Source organism: Pinus tabuliformis, chromosome 6 (assembly GCF_031772625.1).
Source record: "Pinus tabuliformis cultivar Carrire ecotype Pingquan chromosome 6, CPIR1, whole genome shotgun sequence".
Classification (NCBI taxonomy): domain Eukaryota; kingdom Viridiplantae; phylum Streptophyta; class Pinopsida; order Pinales; family Pinaceae; genus Pinus; species Pinus tabuliformis.
In genome coordinates, this window is record NC_142292.1 from 102874571 (window position 1) to 102892203 (window position 17633).

At 40.5% G+C, this 17633-nt stretch overlaps 1 protein-coding gene across 1 annotated transcript in view; it reads right to left on the reverse strand.

Annotated features, from left to right (window-relative positions):
* The window catches only part of LOC149257462 (threonine dehydratase 1 biosynthetic, chloroplastic-like), a 138549-nt gene that overhangs the window by 65020 nt on the left and 55896 nt on the right, over nucleotides 1–17633 (reverse strand). Inside the window, exon 4 of the mRNA XM_089414326.1 lies at nucleotides 1571–1777. Coding sequence (XP_089270452.1) covers nucleotides 1571–1777 — 207 coding nt within the window. The remainder of the gene's footprint in view (nucleotides 1–1570; nucleotides 1778–17633) is intronic.

Genomic DNA, 17633 nt, shown 5'->3' on the forward strand with positions numbered 1-17633 from the left:
GGATCTGCTTATATACTAGGCGGTGCCTCTTCATGGAAGGTCATATCCCATTTAGACATGCCTCTTCAGTATTAATTATACTAATTAACTAGTCGTTATTACAATTATCCTCAATATTTATATTTATATTATTTTATATATTTATTCGTAACAGCCTTCATTCAATCATAGACAAAGTTTAGATTAGGGCTATAGAATTATGTCTAGGGCTTCTTTTTCCCATGGTTGTTCTATCATCCTTGGCTTTTATACTATGTTGATTTTTCAAAGGTCTTCTAAACTGATAATTACTTCTAATGATTTAATCATTTTTCATATCTTCATTCATCATTAAGCGATTATACAGAAGACATCAACAGTAGAAACATTCATGACAGTAGGATCAAAAAGAGACAGCCAAACAAGAGACGCAAATATTTTACCCTGGGAAAACCCACATGGAGGAAAAGCCCAACAACCTTTTCCTCAGATAAATTATTCAGTTCAACAAGAGATACATCTAATATTTTCAGTCAAAAACCAAGGTCAAACTGACCATAAACAAATCCAGGTCAAGCCTGGTCAAACAGAGTTAAGTAGTCTCACAAATTCGGTCTGCTCAGAAGAGATTCATTCTGCCAGGGTTTGGTCTGCCAGAGATAGTCTGCCCATAAACTCGATTTGCTGTGCCTCAGAGATGATCTACCCAGATTCGGCCTTCTACCCAAGATAAATTCCCATGTGTGAATAGAGAATACAAGTGATCCGAATCTCTTGTTAGAAGAGGAGGATGAAATGACTTTATATAGTCATTCAAGGGCCCGAATTGGTGTCACTGAAGGGTCAGGCTGACTTCATCTTTTGGAGGGACAACTAAACATTCGGAGCCAAATATTCAATTTTTTTCTCTTTTGAAGGCAACATGAAGAACATGTCTCATATTTATTGTTTCATCTATTTCAAGGGCTAAATTATTAAATATGAAGACCGGCCATAGCTACAAAAATCCAACATTTGGCCTAGCCAACGTTTGTCAAATTTTATCGGTATTTTGGTGGTATCTTAATTTTGCCGATGTTTGCCGATTTTTACCGACATTTTCCCATTTTTACAATTTTTTGGTTTTCTGGACACTTACGGTTTTATCCTGATGCCAATGTTTACAACAATGATTGTAATGTAACAAGGAAATAAACTGGTTAGAAAGCCTCTATTCCATGCTGAGCCTATCATACTTCCTGCAGTACCAAAGGCATATTCAGTGGCTATTCCTTCCTTTGTCCTGGACCTATCTGCCCTTGTTATGAGAGGATGCATCAAGAAGCCCTTCTGCATTATTATTATGGTATGACCTCTGATATTGAAAACATTTATATTTATCATTGTGATGAAATGCATGTTATTAAATATTTTCAAACCTTCAAACTTTATTTTCCAATGGACCCATCTATACAAATGTATGAAGGTTGTGACATTTAAGTATTGCCAGAAAGTAAGTTTCAACCATACATTAAGCAAAAAAAGGAAAATTGTAACTACTGACTGGAATTGTAAGCCTCATATTTGTCCTTAGCACTAGGAGTTTTCTCACCTTTATTGATGCACAGATAGCATCACGAGTGACAAGAACTATCCCATCCACCAGCTCCCTGCACAACCGAAATGTTTCTTCTCCTATTACCTTCACTGCTACCCCATCCGCAAAACCTCCGACCTGATCCAACATTACTCGCTGCCCATGATACAAAGAAAGTGCCATCGCATTTGCATCTGCTGGCTCCACACCAATAATCCGTACCTGCAAACAAAATTGCATTTCTTATTATAGTAGAATAGAGCAACATAAATATGTCATAAGATTTTCATGCATAAAACTACTTTAACCTTGAAGCTTTTGAAGAAGAAAGCAACGGTAAGTGCTACAGCCTAGTGGAGGCATAGTTTGTTAGAGTAGCAGATAGAATTGGCCAGTATTTTGAAACAATTAGTTTTTTATTTTGATATTTGTAGAAAATGTTCCCATACCATCAGGAAAGGTAATGAATTAATCACTCTGATTACAACTGAACTGCTTCTCCTTGAGTAGCATGTAATCTTCCTTGCTATGTCTACAAGATAAGTTCAGCGCCCTTAGGTCCATATGTTTAAGGATAAATGACAAACTCAAACTGAAGCCAGATAATAAAGAGGGAAGTCCATGTTGCCTCTCTTAGAAGATATCGTGAAAAATCTCAAGAAAACAAGATCATATGAGACCTGAACAAGCTCATATAAGATAAGTACATGCCTGAATGAAACCTAATATTTCATTCCTCAATAAATGATTCAGATACATTATAAAACTCAAGCAACACTGAACTTTGAAAATCCTTGACCCATTCTTAAGCAGCCTGATAACAAGCCAAAATTGCTCTAAAGATATCTCTGATTTACAGCTAGAAAATAGTTTTGACCAAGGAAGACAGTGCACAGAAACTTATACATGCTGCCAATTTTCCTGTGACCAAATTAAAAAATGAAGGAATGAATAGTGTATTTGTCACATACGTATGTAAGTGCTAAATATATACGTACAAAGATTAATACAAATAGTCATTGCTTCAGTCCTAAAATTTTGTAAACTGCTAATTATCACACACATATGCAAGTGCTAAATACAACGTACAAAGTTTAATAAAAATAGTCATTGCTGCAGTTCTGAAATTTTGTAAACTTTTGTTTTGCAACCTTGAGACATTTTGAAATCTTCAGATGTTCCAGATTTTACAAAAGATTTTGAAGAATCTTCAAACTTATTAGCATAGACCAAGAGGAAAAAGTTAGACGTCTGTCTTTATTCTCTGAGAGAACATATACAAAACGGAAAGAACTAAATCTGCACACAGATGGAATGCAGTCTTCTCACTCCTTTTACATTTTTAATGTATAATTTGGCAGTTAAAGGTAATCATTAGAGAAATATGGAAATAAGGGGGTTTTGGCTCTGGGGAAAATTAAGTTTTGATGCCGTTTTACTTGCATTCTGTAATGTTCCGGAGAAATTAATTATCCAAGAGACAAAGTAGTCTATCAATCCCCGTAGGCTATAATCCTTGATAAAGGACGGGGGGGGAACCCAAAAATACCCTATGTTTGGGCAAGTATGGAGAACCTGAGGCAGAAAACACAAAGTTGGGGTTTGATGTGAATTTCACTCAATTAATTGAGGAAGGAATCCCCTCAAGGAAATCTATAAATACAAGAGGGTTGAATTCATTTGGATCACCATTGGATTGGATCATTTATCTCTGTTTTTCTTGAGCCTGAGGCTCTGAGGGTTTTAAAACTCCTTTTTCTCCTATAAATTTCAGTGGTGAAAGATTCCACCCTGGTTGATAAACTTATATTCACTTTATTTTTCCTCCTTTTCTACTTGTTTTGGCACAGGGAAATTTTTCGCCTAAGGAACAGCAAGGTATCTCAAGGCCAAGGTTAGACGTATTCCTCAGAAGCTAATTACTGGATGATTTGTTGTATTGGTGGTCAGATCCCCTGTGGAAACTCGTTTGAAGCAGAGCGCACCCTTTGTGGTTAATAAGAGCAAAGGATGCCTGGACTAGACAGAGTTATTGTGGCCAAATGATGGCATTGGACAGTGAACTTCCTAAGGCCAAAATATTGTAAGTTCAAACCTGTTACAGCCAAGACCCCTTAAGCACCGAAACCCCACAACTGAGGCAAAACCTAAGTTACCAGGATTCGGATACAGATCCTGATCCCGATCCTGATCTGCTAGTTTTTTGAAAATACGGGATCCGGATATGTCCAAGTACAAAAAAATTAAAATATAATAATTTTTTTAATTTTTTAAAAATACTTTAGAGTTCAAAAATCAATTACTCCTTGGAACCATCAAACACTTTTAGAACTGAAACCATTAGATATATTATAAATATGAAACACTTAAACACTGAAATGATGCAACCTCCCTCATACAAAGTATCAAAAAACATAATATCATAAATGATAATAGTAAATACATTTACATATCCTCAAATGGATTTGCATATCTTTTGCATATTGCAACTCTACATCACGAATAGCTGATGGGGGTCCTGGAATGTAGGAAGTTGCATCATTAGGTTGGACTGGTGGTAAAACAATATCCTCAAGTAGGTTGAGGTGAGTCATGGCGTTCAGTGTCAGGTTCAAGTCAGAGATCTCAGGCTCCACATCCCACATCCTGCCCGGACCTTTTTTATACTCTGGTTCAACATGTGATAGAAGACAAAGGTTGGAATGAACATACACAAGATCCTCAGCCTTTGCCGCTCCTAGCCTGTTTCGCTTCACTGAATGGATGAAGCCATATGAACTCCAATTCCTCTCAACTAATGAGGAACTAGCAACCTGTGATAACAACCTGGTGGCTAGACTGGAAAGATGAATGTTATCCCCACCATGGAAGCCCCACCATGTAATAGGATCAAGATGCCCTCGATCATCCATAGCTACTGGATCTGCAAAGCTACCAGTAGATTGTACAAATCCTCCAAATTCTTGGCGTACTTCCATTGCAACTCCCATATCTCTATAAATTTTCCTCAAAGTTGTCTTGTATCCTTGTACGACTTTAGAATCATTCTTTGGCATTGTTCTACTGGGTAAAGACAAAATTTTAGAATGATAATATTTAGGGTGCAATGCATAGGCCCTGATAATTTCACTTGCCCTGATAATTTCCCTTACCCTCTCCAACATACTATCAATGTTTTCATAAACTTCCCCCAAGCAAGGTGTATCTGTGCCAAATGCCCTGATCAATGTCAAAATTGGTTCAGTAAACCGCACAAGGTATTGGACCTTGTCCCACCATGCATCATCAAGAATGATGGACTTGATTTTTTGCCCTCTATCAGAAGTGGAAGTCTTCCATGATTCCCAAAGAGGGTCAATGACCATTGCTTGTAATGCTTATGTCACCTCCACAAGCCTCTTTATGACAAGAGTGTGGGAGGCAAAACGAGTTTCAGTAACCTACAAGTTTCAAAAAGTCAAATCTCAAATGAGAAATCATATATAAATTTGTAATTAAAATTAAGAATTTCCAATACAAATAATATTGATTAAAAAAAGAGTATCTTCAGTAGCTCCAACTTTGCAAAACCTTGATATATGGCCTGGGACATTGAATGATTGGTTATGAACATTTGGATTTCTTTTTTTGTTACATATATTTCATTAATCCATTCAATCTCACCAATCTTGGCAAGCATAAGGTTCAATGAATGCACTGCACATGGAGTCCAAAAGATGTGATCATATCAACCTTTCACAATCAAACCTACAACTTTATAAACTTGTGCGTTGTCCGTAATGACTTGGACAACATTTTGTGACCCCACACTTTCTATTGCATCAATAAGAATTGTGGATATGAAAGATGCATCTTTCTCTATTCCACCGCAATCAACAACCTTCAAAAACATTGCCCCTTAGGGGCATACTGCAACAACATTAATTAATAGACAGTTTCTTTGGTCTCTCCATCCATCAAAAATGATGGACACCCTATTTCAACTTTCTGCCCATGTATCCTGGATTGCCTATAGCTGACTATCCACAGATTGTCTCTCTGATGCCAACAAAGAAGTGCAGACCTTTTCATATCCAGGGCTTTTGTACCCTTTCAGCCCTTCATTAATTGCCTTAATCATTTGTTGCCAATAAGGAGAATGCACCAAATTGAATGCTAGCCCATTTGCACAGATACAACGAGCTACATGTTCATCGGCTATGCATCTACCTTGATTATTGAAAGTTTCTTCAAGAGGGCCTAGAGTGGGTCTTTTATTAGTTGTAGCAACAGGCTTAGATGGCAATGGAGACCTAGTTGTAGAGTTTTGCACAGGGTGTTTTCCCTTTGCAAGCTTCCTATCAGCAGCTTCTTGCAAAGATGCATAGAATTTCATTTTTCCCAGACTCAAACCTTGGCCAAGTTTTCCATTTGCATCTTTTGCCCGATGCATGCTTGCACCCCTGTGTCAGTTTGACCAGTGAGATGGGCCTTCACTCTAGTATATGAGCCATTTTTGATATCTTGGCATTCATTGCACTTACATTTAAATGAACCACCTCTAGGATTTTTTCCAATAATCTCCACATTCTGCGATAGAGGAGATTTTGGGTTTGTTTTGATGATTCCCCCTTTACTCTACTCATGTTGTGATGGTTCCATAATGATAATGGTCTATAGGTTACCTTACTGCATATAAAATTCAAATTATAATATATTATCAATACACATTTAAAAATTAAAATACACTTCATCTAATACACAAAACGTTCTCTGCATTTATGATGAAAAACCACGATGTATCTGTCACTGTTGGGAATGTCTAATAGGAGTCCAAATTGATACAATGAAACTTAATAAAAATAGAGTGTGATACTTAATAAGAATAGGAGTTTCACATAGGGTTTGATACTTAATAAAAATAGGGTTAGCCAAGGTTTAGACAAGGGTTCATACATAACATTGTCAATATACTTAAATGTTCATAAATTTAATTGGTAAATTTAAATGTTGAAAATATATATTTAAATGTATTTGTAAATATACATAATACCATTTACAAAAGTTTGCTATGTCTCGATATACACACACATTTTACTATTTAGGATCATATGCCATACGCAAATTACACTATTATAGTGACCATTTTATAATATATATTAAGTAGCGGCAATAGAGACAAACTCGAGAGGCAATGGAATGCCATGGCAATGACCATTTCGATAGTGACCATTTCAAACTTTGCGAAAGGCAGGTGCGGCGAAAGAAGGAACAACCAACAAGTGAGCACCGAGAGGTTAATGACGGCACACGGCCCACGAGAGGTTAACGATGGCACACATATTCGTATCCGTGGAAATCTGAAAATAATGGTAATAATACGACAGGGTTATACCTTGGTCCGAACGCCGAACAGTCGAGCAGCGAGCTATGTAGGTTGTCGAGCAGTGAGCTAAACATTGAATAACGTCGAACACCGAATAACGCTAAACAATTCCTTGTGAATTTTGCTTGTGTAGGGTGCACTGTCGACAAAGAGGGACCACCGGGCTTTTAACTTTATCGAATAGTCAAAACCCTAAATTTCCAAGCTTTTCACTTTCGCGGTTTCGGCAAAGGGCTTTTAATTTCTGCGGGTTCCGATAAAATTCATTGGATCCGTCTCTTGTGACCAGGGTCTATTTCCCAAAAAATCAGAAACGCCACCTATTGTATTTTCACTGTATTTCGGCGGATCCGAATTCGGATTAGGTCTGCAGATCTTGCCCCTCCCTTTGTCGGATCTGGTAATGTAAGGCAGAACCAAGATGTTGATTTGGGGTAGCATCAGATGTGCTCTAGCCATGAAAATTGGTGGAGAGGCTAAAGTACATGAGATCTCTAAGACCCAAAAATGGTTTGGGGAACTTCTGCCTGATGAAGCAGATATTAAAATAATTAATATTTTTAATGGGTTCCTAAGTCTAAACTTAGGAAAATAAAAATATTAATGGGTATTAATATAAAATTGGGTTAGAAGGTTCTAAATGACATGGATCAAGCCAAATCTAATCTTAGTCGTTGATTAGAGATGTAATCTCGGTCGTTGAAGACTCAACAGAAAAAGTATAAGAGGAGGCTTGAGGGTCAGTTGGAGATACACCAGAGTGATCAATCAGTTCGATTTTCTAGAGTGGGGTTTGCTAAGAGAAATCGAACCAGTGATCAGAGTTGCAACGAGGGGCAGTGAGTGCATAGTAGAGAGGCAGAGATAGTGTCGGAAGACCAACGCAAAGGCAGAGAGGCAGACGCAGAGCCAAAAGGAGCCACACAAAGGCCAGCAGTGATTGCGCAGAGAGCCAGAGGGCCTGCGTGAGTGACGCAGAGGCTACAGAAGTGACACAGAGGGCCATAGAGGCTGCGCAAAAACTCAGAGGGCTGACGTAGAGGGTTTCAGGCTGACGCAGAGGCCAGGAGGGCTAACACTGAGCCTTAGAGAGGTGCTGGAGAGAGTTTCGTGGAGCAGACTTTTAGAATATCTGCTTCTGAAGAGAGGTATTACTGCCAGATAGATTTCTCTGTCAGGTGAGCCAGTTTGGCACCCAATTGTACTCAAGAAAATTTGCTTAATAATAAAACCCTCAAAACTGTTGCACCGGTTTTCCCAAGTTGGGTTTTTCCAGGGACGTTTGTCCAAAAATAACAGTGTCCCTTGTGTGTTTGTCTATTTCTTTCAGTTGATGATCTGTAGATGGTTGAGACTGCATTGTGTTTATTTCAGTATTTATATGGTTAAATAACTTGTTAAGTAATTAAACAAGTAGGAGAAATAAACCAAATAGTGCAGGAAAATTTCTAAAGGGTAAGACTAGGAAATTTCTAACGGGTAAGACTAGCAAAGTGGTCTTCAGGCCTCCTTAACCAAGAACCAAAGGTCCTCATTCATATTTATCATAAACTCCATTCTCCCAAGACTAAGGCACTGATCTACCAAGAGGTGAGCACCTAAAATCAACTCTTTTTCACTTTTTCCTAGATCTAGCCAAATTGGGTCACCTAGGGCATCATTTTCCCGACAAGATATCCCTCCAAAAATTTCGATCTCCTAGGCCCTCCTGCGCTGGAGTCCCCTCAAGGCCTCCTCCAATTTTGAAGCCATTCCGACAGTGGAGTTGTGAGAAAAGCCAAGCCCTAGCTCCGAGATCAAACTTTGCCCTAGTATCCCCAAGGCTAGTGCCTCATAGGATCAATTCAACACCTTTGAGTGAATATTCTTTCTTTGATCCTTTCCCCCACCTTGTCTAGGTTAAGAACATCATTGGTTGCTAAACTCTTACCTCCTAACCTAGGCTAAGTCCACTTGGTCCCATGTGGTCCCATTCCTTTAAAAAGGAATTCTTCAAGAACCATCTGGGATACCAATTTTAATAAGGATTTTAGGTATTAGGAAACTCGTTCACAAATCATCTCCCCTAAACCTAACCCTCCCATTCCTTTCCTAGAAGACATTGTACCTTGCTTAGAAAGCAAGCAAGCTCTATCCTTCAACCTCTTCTGGAAAGGGATCATTTGGGGTCACCCCACATCCACTCATTAATTTATCCTTCATTGGTGACTCCATAATATATCGAGACTCCTCCCATCGGTTAAAGTCCATAAACAGTAGGGAGCCTTAGCTGAGGTGACAGTGGGCTGAGGTGACAGTGGGCTAAGTCTCCACTTGTTGCCTTTGGTCTAGCATTTTCCCTTTAGGTCCCCTGCTAGTTTGAGTGGTAACATTTTGGCGTCGTTGTCGGGAAGGAAGCAAGTCTACCTCCCTAGTGAATCATTGAGGAATTGATTCATTGACGACATCTATAAAGCATTCCTCTAGCGACTCCACTCATTGTCCAAACCCCTAGTTTACTTGAAGGCGACAACATTCCTCCTTTAACTAGCGTTGCGACAAAAAGGGGAGAGAGAACTCCATCACCTGTTGGAACCGCCCTTTTCCCTGAATTTGAGAAGGTCAATGATCCATCTCCAAAGATTCCATCTAGTTCAAACACTGACCCCACGCAAGATCAACCCAAGATGACCAAGAGTAAAAGACACTTGGTTAGTGTCTTTGCCCCTTTGAAATTAAGTGACGATCCCAAGCCACTACCTGAAAAATATAACCAATGGTTACCCAAATTCAAAGGGGATGCTACTTGGACTGCCCATGGTTTTATTGAAGGATTTTATCCACAAATGTCCCCCAGAATGATCTTTGATGAAGATAGGCTCATGATGCTTTTCGCTTTATCACTTGAGGTACAAGTAAGGGATTGGTACCTTAGCCTTCCCCCTGCATGCATACAAGACTCCAATGAATTTGAAGACTTATTCATGAAAAGGTGGTCATGCAATGCACAAGGACCCTTCAATATCGAAAAATTCTACCAAATAACCATGGGAAGGGAGCGAAGGAACGTGGTGTGCACTAGGGTTTCTTTGTTCTCTGTTGTTGAAGAGATCGTCGACACAACGACCAAAGTTGGGGTTGCATTACTCGACCACTGCATTGGAGGACAGCTCCAGAACCACTGTACTGTGTCGAATGGGATACAACTCTTTGGGATCTCTCTTCGATCACATTCGATACCCAGTTCTGAATCATCTACCGATTGCGAAAGGGATGGGAGTCTTTTTCTTTTTATGATTTATTGTTTTGGGCCAAATCTGCACCAGCAGAAACGCAAAAGCACTCCTATGGACATTCCTACAGTGATCTATGTGGGTGGATCTCCGCATCAGTGATATCACACTTCAGGAGCTCTGAACAAAATGTTGGGGGTGCACAGATTTTGGAAGCTGAGCCCCAAATTGCCCATACCTTACAAGAAGGACGGAAAGTCTGTTCAAGGGTGTGCAGGTACAAGCCAGATCTGGATTCACATAAGAGGCAAGATGGAATAGATCCTCTCTGCCTCTGTCTCTTGTCACAGAAGATCTGCCAAAAGAACTCAATCGATGGACCGAAATCAGCGCATCGATCTCCATCACTGAGGCGGTGTATCCAATAAATCTTGAATCACCCTTGTTGGATCTAGGATCTCCACCCATCTTATGAGCAATAAGTATCAGTCAAGACAGATCGAGATCAAAACCGAGGTTTTTGGAACCCTTTTCTTCAGATCTACTCTCATACATAATAGATCCCAAAGTATTAAGGAACTCGCAATCGACAATTATGCCCTCATATCAGTGTCCACTATAGGCAACAGAATCGTCATATGGCACTGAACCGAAGTCCGAATCGCATGACTCCTTGGATCAGGAAGAACAAAACTTTTTCCAAAAAAAAATTAAAAACCCCTGATGGTAAATCATCATTAGTTTGCGTGTCGACATCTGATAAGGTTTCTCAAATGAAGCAAAGTATCGTGCAAAATCTCACATCAGCAAAACCTGACCTGTGGTGGCAAATCTATGCAGGATGATCAAAGTCTACATGAATACAACATTCTTCATGCAACCACCATCATCCTAAATCTGAGATTGAGAGGCGGAGCAGCTGGATCAAGTAAATCAAAGGGAGCAGGAGGTGTTGCTGGCTCTAGCTTACCCAAAGGTACAGAACCGAATCAAGAACATATAAATGGTGGTCTCTCCTTCAAAGACATCCTCCAAGGGGAACCAACAGCTACAACAAACCCAGAACAAACACACAATATCCCCAGTCCCTATATAGTGGAGCAACTGAATCATGTCCTAGAACTGATTATAGATCTTCCGGAAACAAACGATCTCTGCACAACTTATGAAGCTCAAGCCATCATCTGCAGATTTAATAGTTTTTGGCCAAAACCAATGGACCTCTTCCATTGGATCTTCTCAAATTGGACAACAAACTATGAAATACACCTCTGCTCCAAGGGATTCTTCATAGTAAAGTTTGCATCATCGGAGGATCGAGAATTTGTCCTTCAGGAAGGTCCATGGTTTTGGGGATCGACGGGACTTTTCATTACCCCATGGTTCCCAGATTTTGATGCAAACACCATGATTGTATCAAGAATGTCGGTTTGGGTTAGGCTACATAACCTTCCCCTTCATTTTTGGCATCCCCAAGCTCTAGAAGGCATTGGGAATCTCTTAGGACGATTCATAAAGACAGACACACAAAGAATGGAAGAACGAATCTATACATTTGCATGAATATGTGTGGAGGTGGACCTCAATAAAGGCTTGCCAGATCGCATTCACTTGTCACACAAGTAGAGCTGGACTCAGTTCCTAGATTTTGAGAACACAGCCTTCAGATGTCGAATATGCCGACAGACAGGACATCTACAAAACACGTGCCCCGATACCAAGAAAGAGTTGCGAAGGAAGAAGAAACCAGGAAAGCAACCCAAAGGATGGCAATTTCCCTCTAATATGCCAGCAGAGGAAGAGGATGAAGCAGAAAAGGATCCCATTTCCAATGTGGAAAACCAGAATACACAAGAAAAAGAAGGAAAGGGGAAAGCCTCTCAAGAAGCGACAGAAATACAGGTCCCTGGTGAGGATACCTGAAGCAAAGGACTCTGGCGGATACAAACGTCACCATGTCTCAGATAATTCTAATTCAGACAAGGAAATTACAAGAATAGAAGAAGGAAATCAACTAGCTATTGTCTCATCCACGCCAACTCAAGGAGAATGGCGGAAGGTTGAAAAGAAGAAATGGAGAAAAGGTTAACCTTTTCTCTTCATCTGTTAGTTGATTATTTTGTATGAACTTATGATCATCAGTATTTGACTGGATGATGGAATTCTTGCAAGCATCTACAACAAGTAATTTTGTTTTCATTAATAAAATTACGATTTTTCCTTGGGAAAAAACCAAGGGAAGGGAGGATGTGCGAGAGTTCATTCAAAAGTTCAATAGGGTAGTCAAAGACATACCTAAACATTTGAAGCCATCTAAAGCCAACATCCTTGATAAATTCATAAAGGCGGTGGGTGGCTATCTCACCTATGTGTTAAGGGATACGAAACCTTCCACTTTGTTCGAAGCCAAAGAGATGGCAATGGAAGTTGAAGAAAACATATGAATCTCGAAGGTTGATATCAATGACCACCCTAGAGCTAAAGTTGATATCAAGAAGAAGAAGTCCAAAGATCAACATGAGGAAACTATCCTTACCATTCTCAAAAGGATGGAAAAGTTCACCGAAGAAGCCAATGCATGTGACAGGGTTATCATGAACAAAATCACCGCCTTGGAAAGGGCCCAAAAATCAAGTTATATCCCTAAAGGAAAGCCTTTTCCCAAAAAGAAAAGTGAAGAAGATAGGCCAAGCTCTTCCCAAATCCCAAACACTTTGGCTCCAACTAATGTCGTTGAGCCAGACTCTTCATCCGAGGATGAGGAAAGTGAAGGGGAAGAAAGTGAGGATGAACAAACTGGTGAGCAAGCCAACCTTGTGGAATCTGACATCTTCAACATTTTGTTGGGGGGGTCATACACACATCCTCCCATTAGCGAGGTCACCCTTAAAGAGGAAAAGGAAGAATCCATTCTTAACTATGATAGCAAAGGAAGATTCAAAGGGGTCCAATATTCACGAAAAGAAAAGGGCAAAGACCCCTCGACTCCTGAGGAACCACCTAAAGAAGATCCATTACCTAAGCAAGCCCCTCTCAAAGAATCCATCCCCAAAATTCATCACAAGAAGGATCCGCCAAGGAAAGAATACATCAAGAAGAAAGAAAAGGGGAAAGAGATTAAACTTGACATCGACATAGGGACTGTCATAGGAAGGATGACTATACTCGTTCCTCTAAAAGAGATCGCTAAGCTTCCTGAACAACAACAACAAATTAAGAAGTCCCTGGGAATTCAGGAAAAAGAACTCCCTGATGAATTACAAAACATTCATATCCCTGACAGAAACCCTAGGCATGAACCTTTCTTGCTTACTTTGGCTATCAATGGCCTCTTCTTACACAATTGTATGTCAAACTCAGGGGCTTCTGCAAATATCATGCCTTTGACTGTTATGAAGCAATTGGGTCTTAGCATCAGTCAACCGTACAAAAAGGTGTGTGTTTTTAATTCCAAACCTGTGGAAGTCGAAGGTATCGTCAAAGACCTTAAGGTTTCTTTAGCTAGGAATCTCGATATATCCCTCCTCATGGATGTTATTGTTATTGATATTCCTGATGTGTGGGGGATGCTATTATCTAGGAAATGGGGAGCTACCATTGGGGGGCATGTTCAAATGGACTTATCATATGCAACCATTCTGCAATCCGATGGCACCCCTTTTATCCTTTATAGGGAACCTACTTACCTCATGTGATCAAGCCTGGACCTTACTATGAGACATGTGAGATCGAGAAGCCTTCCCCTATTCTCCCAACTCAAGAAGTTTGTATCCTCAAGCGACCAATCTCTCAAACGAGTAAAAAGTGGAAGCCTAAGAAAGAATATAAGGTTGGGGATTTAGTCTTGGTTGATAAAGATCCCATACCTGTCAGGATTCATGGAAAGGTTGGGGATGATTATTACTACATTGCCAAACTTAACGACGAACTTTGGCCTGAGCCAGTCAAATTAAGTCGTATCACCTCCTTCCTTGAGACTTGACATTGTATCATATGCATGGTAGAGTAGGATGCATTGCATGATGATTTTTGCATTAGAATTAACGTCATATGATATTTCTCATGGTAGATAGGTGCATATCTGCATGTTTTATTTTTCTGTTGATTTTATGGTCTAACATAGAGCATGTGTGATCATGAGACGTCACAAAAGCATGCTGCCTCGTGGTTTTCTATCTATTATATGTGCAGGTGATAGGTCTACGGTAACCAAGAAATTGCTAGAGTTCTCGTGACCTCACATTCGAGTAGCTTCGCCCACTTCGAGAGAGATCATGTCCTAGTTGGTGCCAGATGTTAACCACTATTTTGTGGGTTATATCCCTAGGAGAAAAAAAAATCTCCAAGATCGTCCTCAGCTGGCAGCCCCTTGCAGCCACTAGCTAGCTCATTGTGCCATTTATCCACAACCTGAGCCAGTGATGTGGTCCCTCACTCATTTGCCATGATCGTATGTTTGAAGTTGGGCCCAATGTTGCACGAAGCGGGGACGAAATGAGGACGTTTTTTGGAAGCAGGGACGTGGAAGCGTCATTTTCCAAAAATCTTGGAAGCGAAGCGTCTCAGAAGCATCTACTATATATATATATATATATAATTTTTTATATTTTTTTGCATTTATATTAAAAAAAATCCAAAATACCAAATTAGTTGTAGAAGACATGAAAACATGCATATTTTTACATAAATCAAGATAGATATGGCATCCATTGTACATCAATGATTAATTATTCCAGCATCAACCATCTACAATCTAGATTCCTCTTCTCTTGTCTAGCCTTTGCCTCTACTTCAATTCTATAGGGATTTTAGTCAACATTGCCTAATTTTGATCAAACAGCCTAATCCAAGCTTTATAATATGGTACAGAAAGCTTACATGCCTGATCAATGATTTTGACTTGAGTGAAGGGTACATAATTGATAAGGCCATGACAAAGGAGTTCAACAATCAATAACACCAACACTGGGGTACATATAGGGCTTGTTGCTCTTGATTAAATGCCAATCACATGCCCTCATACATGATATAATCCAATGAAACGCCACAATCCCATTGATCCTGAAAACTATTAAGTCTGTTGAATTTTGAATGGGATATGAAATTCTATTTTCTCCATATGAAGTCTGATGAGGTTGGAACCACTCTCAAACATCCCGAGTCATTTCATGGTAATGTTAAAAATTTAAGTAAAAGGATGGAAATGAAAGATAAAGGAGAATGTCACTTTTACTTTAAGAATTTAACATTACCATTAGGGAGCATCTAGGAAGCATCTAAGGAGCATCAAGGGGTACCTTGGGAGTATTTGGAAAGTGTAGTTCCTCACAGAACAATTCAAAATTTCCAAAAACAAAAAACAAAAAAAACCCCGCGGAACCATCCACCTTCTCTTGGATCTGCTCGCAATCCGCGGTGGATACACGCCCGAACCTCCTCAGATCCGCACTTGATCCTTTTCGGATCCACGGATCGGGAAATAGGAACTGCGGATCAAGCAATAGGAGTCGCGAATCGGGCCCCCACGAATCCAAATTTGCAGGAATCGCCAAAAAATAGAGGAACCGCGGATCCAATTTTCCCATCCGCGGTTCCGCCGAAGGATCGATGGCAGATCTGTACGGGGCGCAGATCTGCCTTTGGATCCTTTGGGGGGGGGGGGGTTCCTGCAACACTGGTTGGGCCTCCCGAACCTAAAGGTATGCCTTGTCATTTGGTAATTGAGTATTGTAGTTTGCTTATCATAGACACTTCTAAGCATGGATTAATGGGGGGATTCATCGAAAAGAATGGGTTAGGTCTGTGCTCTTCTTCCCTAGACCCCTTTTGGATATTAACCTTGGATTCTAGTCCTGTGGGATCTCTTTTACTGACCATTTGGCTTTAGGGATGGTATTTCACAGGAAACCTCGATTTTGGTTGTGTGGTCCCGCTCCCTTATCTGCTTATATTACCCCCCTTTTCACACATTATTACCCCATTCATCATTTCTCCCACTTGGGTCCACATTCCTCCATTGGGTCCACATAAGGTTAGCTCGCCCCTTCCCCTTGCCCACACCTTGGGTTAGGCCTGGAATGATGCCTAGAGGTTGATGTAGCTAAAAAGAAAGACAACAACATAGTTGGCCACATTCAACAGAAAAATGTACCAGAAAATGCAAAAGATGGTCAGGACAAACACATTTAGCACGTGGAAAAAATCCAATACATGACCTCTACCCCATCATCATGGCCATCACCCTGGTTCCTACAGGTTCTATGAGCCTCCTTCATCATATAAGAACCCATGATTGTCCCAACTCCTCGTGAGAAATGAACCGCCCTACCTTGAAAGGGGGTATCCACTGCTATATCTTATGCATCATGCTCTTACCCCTTGAGGCCCGAGCAATTAATCAACAAAAATCATAAAAAGGCAAAAGGCATATAAAGAAGGGCGGAAAAATCAAGGTCGGGGCACCTCATGTACCACGATTGTTCCCTCCTATACATTATAAACCCAAGTGTGGGCTTCATTGTTATTAGTTACCCTTGTACCCCAGCATGTGGCCCAGGGTTGTCCCTTCTCATCCCCTACTCCATTCACCTATTTGTCACATGCCACCACCTTTTGAAGGATGTACCTGGAACATGTTACCCCCTTTAGAAGTAGAAACCACCTAATAGGATACTAGGTTAACCCCATTTGGAGTTTAAGAGACATTGGCACATGACGAAAGCCATTATGGAAGGGCAGGCCATTATGAAGTCCCCACCTGCGGTCCATGGTTGGTAAGCACATTTACTCAATTTCCCTAATGACTTGTTGTACTGGAAGACAAGGAGACGCATTGGATCTTATGCAGGATTGTAGATGGTCTCCACCTTGGGTTTGGTCTCCCTATACAGGGTCCTAATCCTCCAGAGGGCTACATTGGCACATGTAGAGTGTGTGTGTTGAGAGCCATGGGCCTCCACAGCAGTAGACAGCACACCATGGATCCCCAAAAATGGTCAAAGATGCTCGAGATACTCCCATTGGATGAGGAAGATGCACCTGGTTCACCTATGCCCAGTCAGCCCCACAGATGTACCATGCACTTGGCAACTGACCCAGGACTTGTAGGACGATGTGGCATCCCCTACACCATCATCAGAGCCCTTGCAGATGATCTACAGGCATCTTTGACTCATTTGGAGACCCATGAGGTTATTATTGTGCCCCCACACCCATTGGGAGCACCACATGTTTATTGTTTGGAGAACAAGGGGCCAACCCCTTAGCCATCACTTTTGAGGGTCCTACTCTTCATTATGGCACCCATGGACTTCATCAGGCCTCTTAGAGGGCTCTACGACATGCATAGATTATTATTTGACCTCTTGAGAGGCTTATTCTTTCATTTGTAAGCTAATTTGGTGGGCTTGTCACCAAAAGTTAGATTATTAGCACATTGTTTTAATTTTGGGGCTTATGTAGGCCAAGGAGACTAATTCAAACTCTTCATTAGTGTATAAAT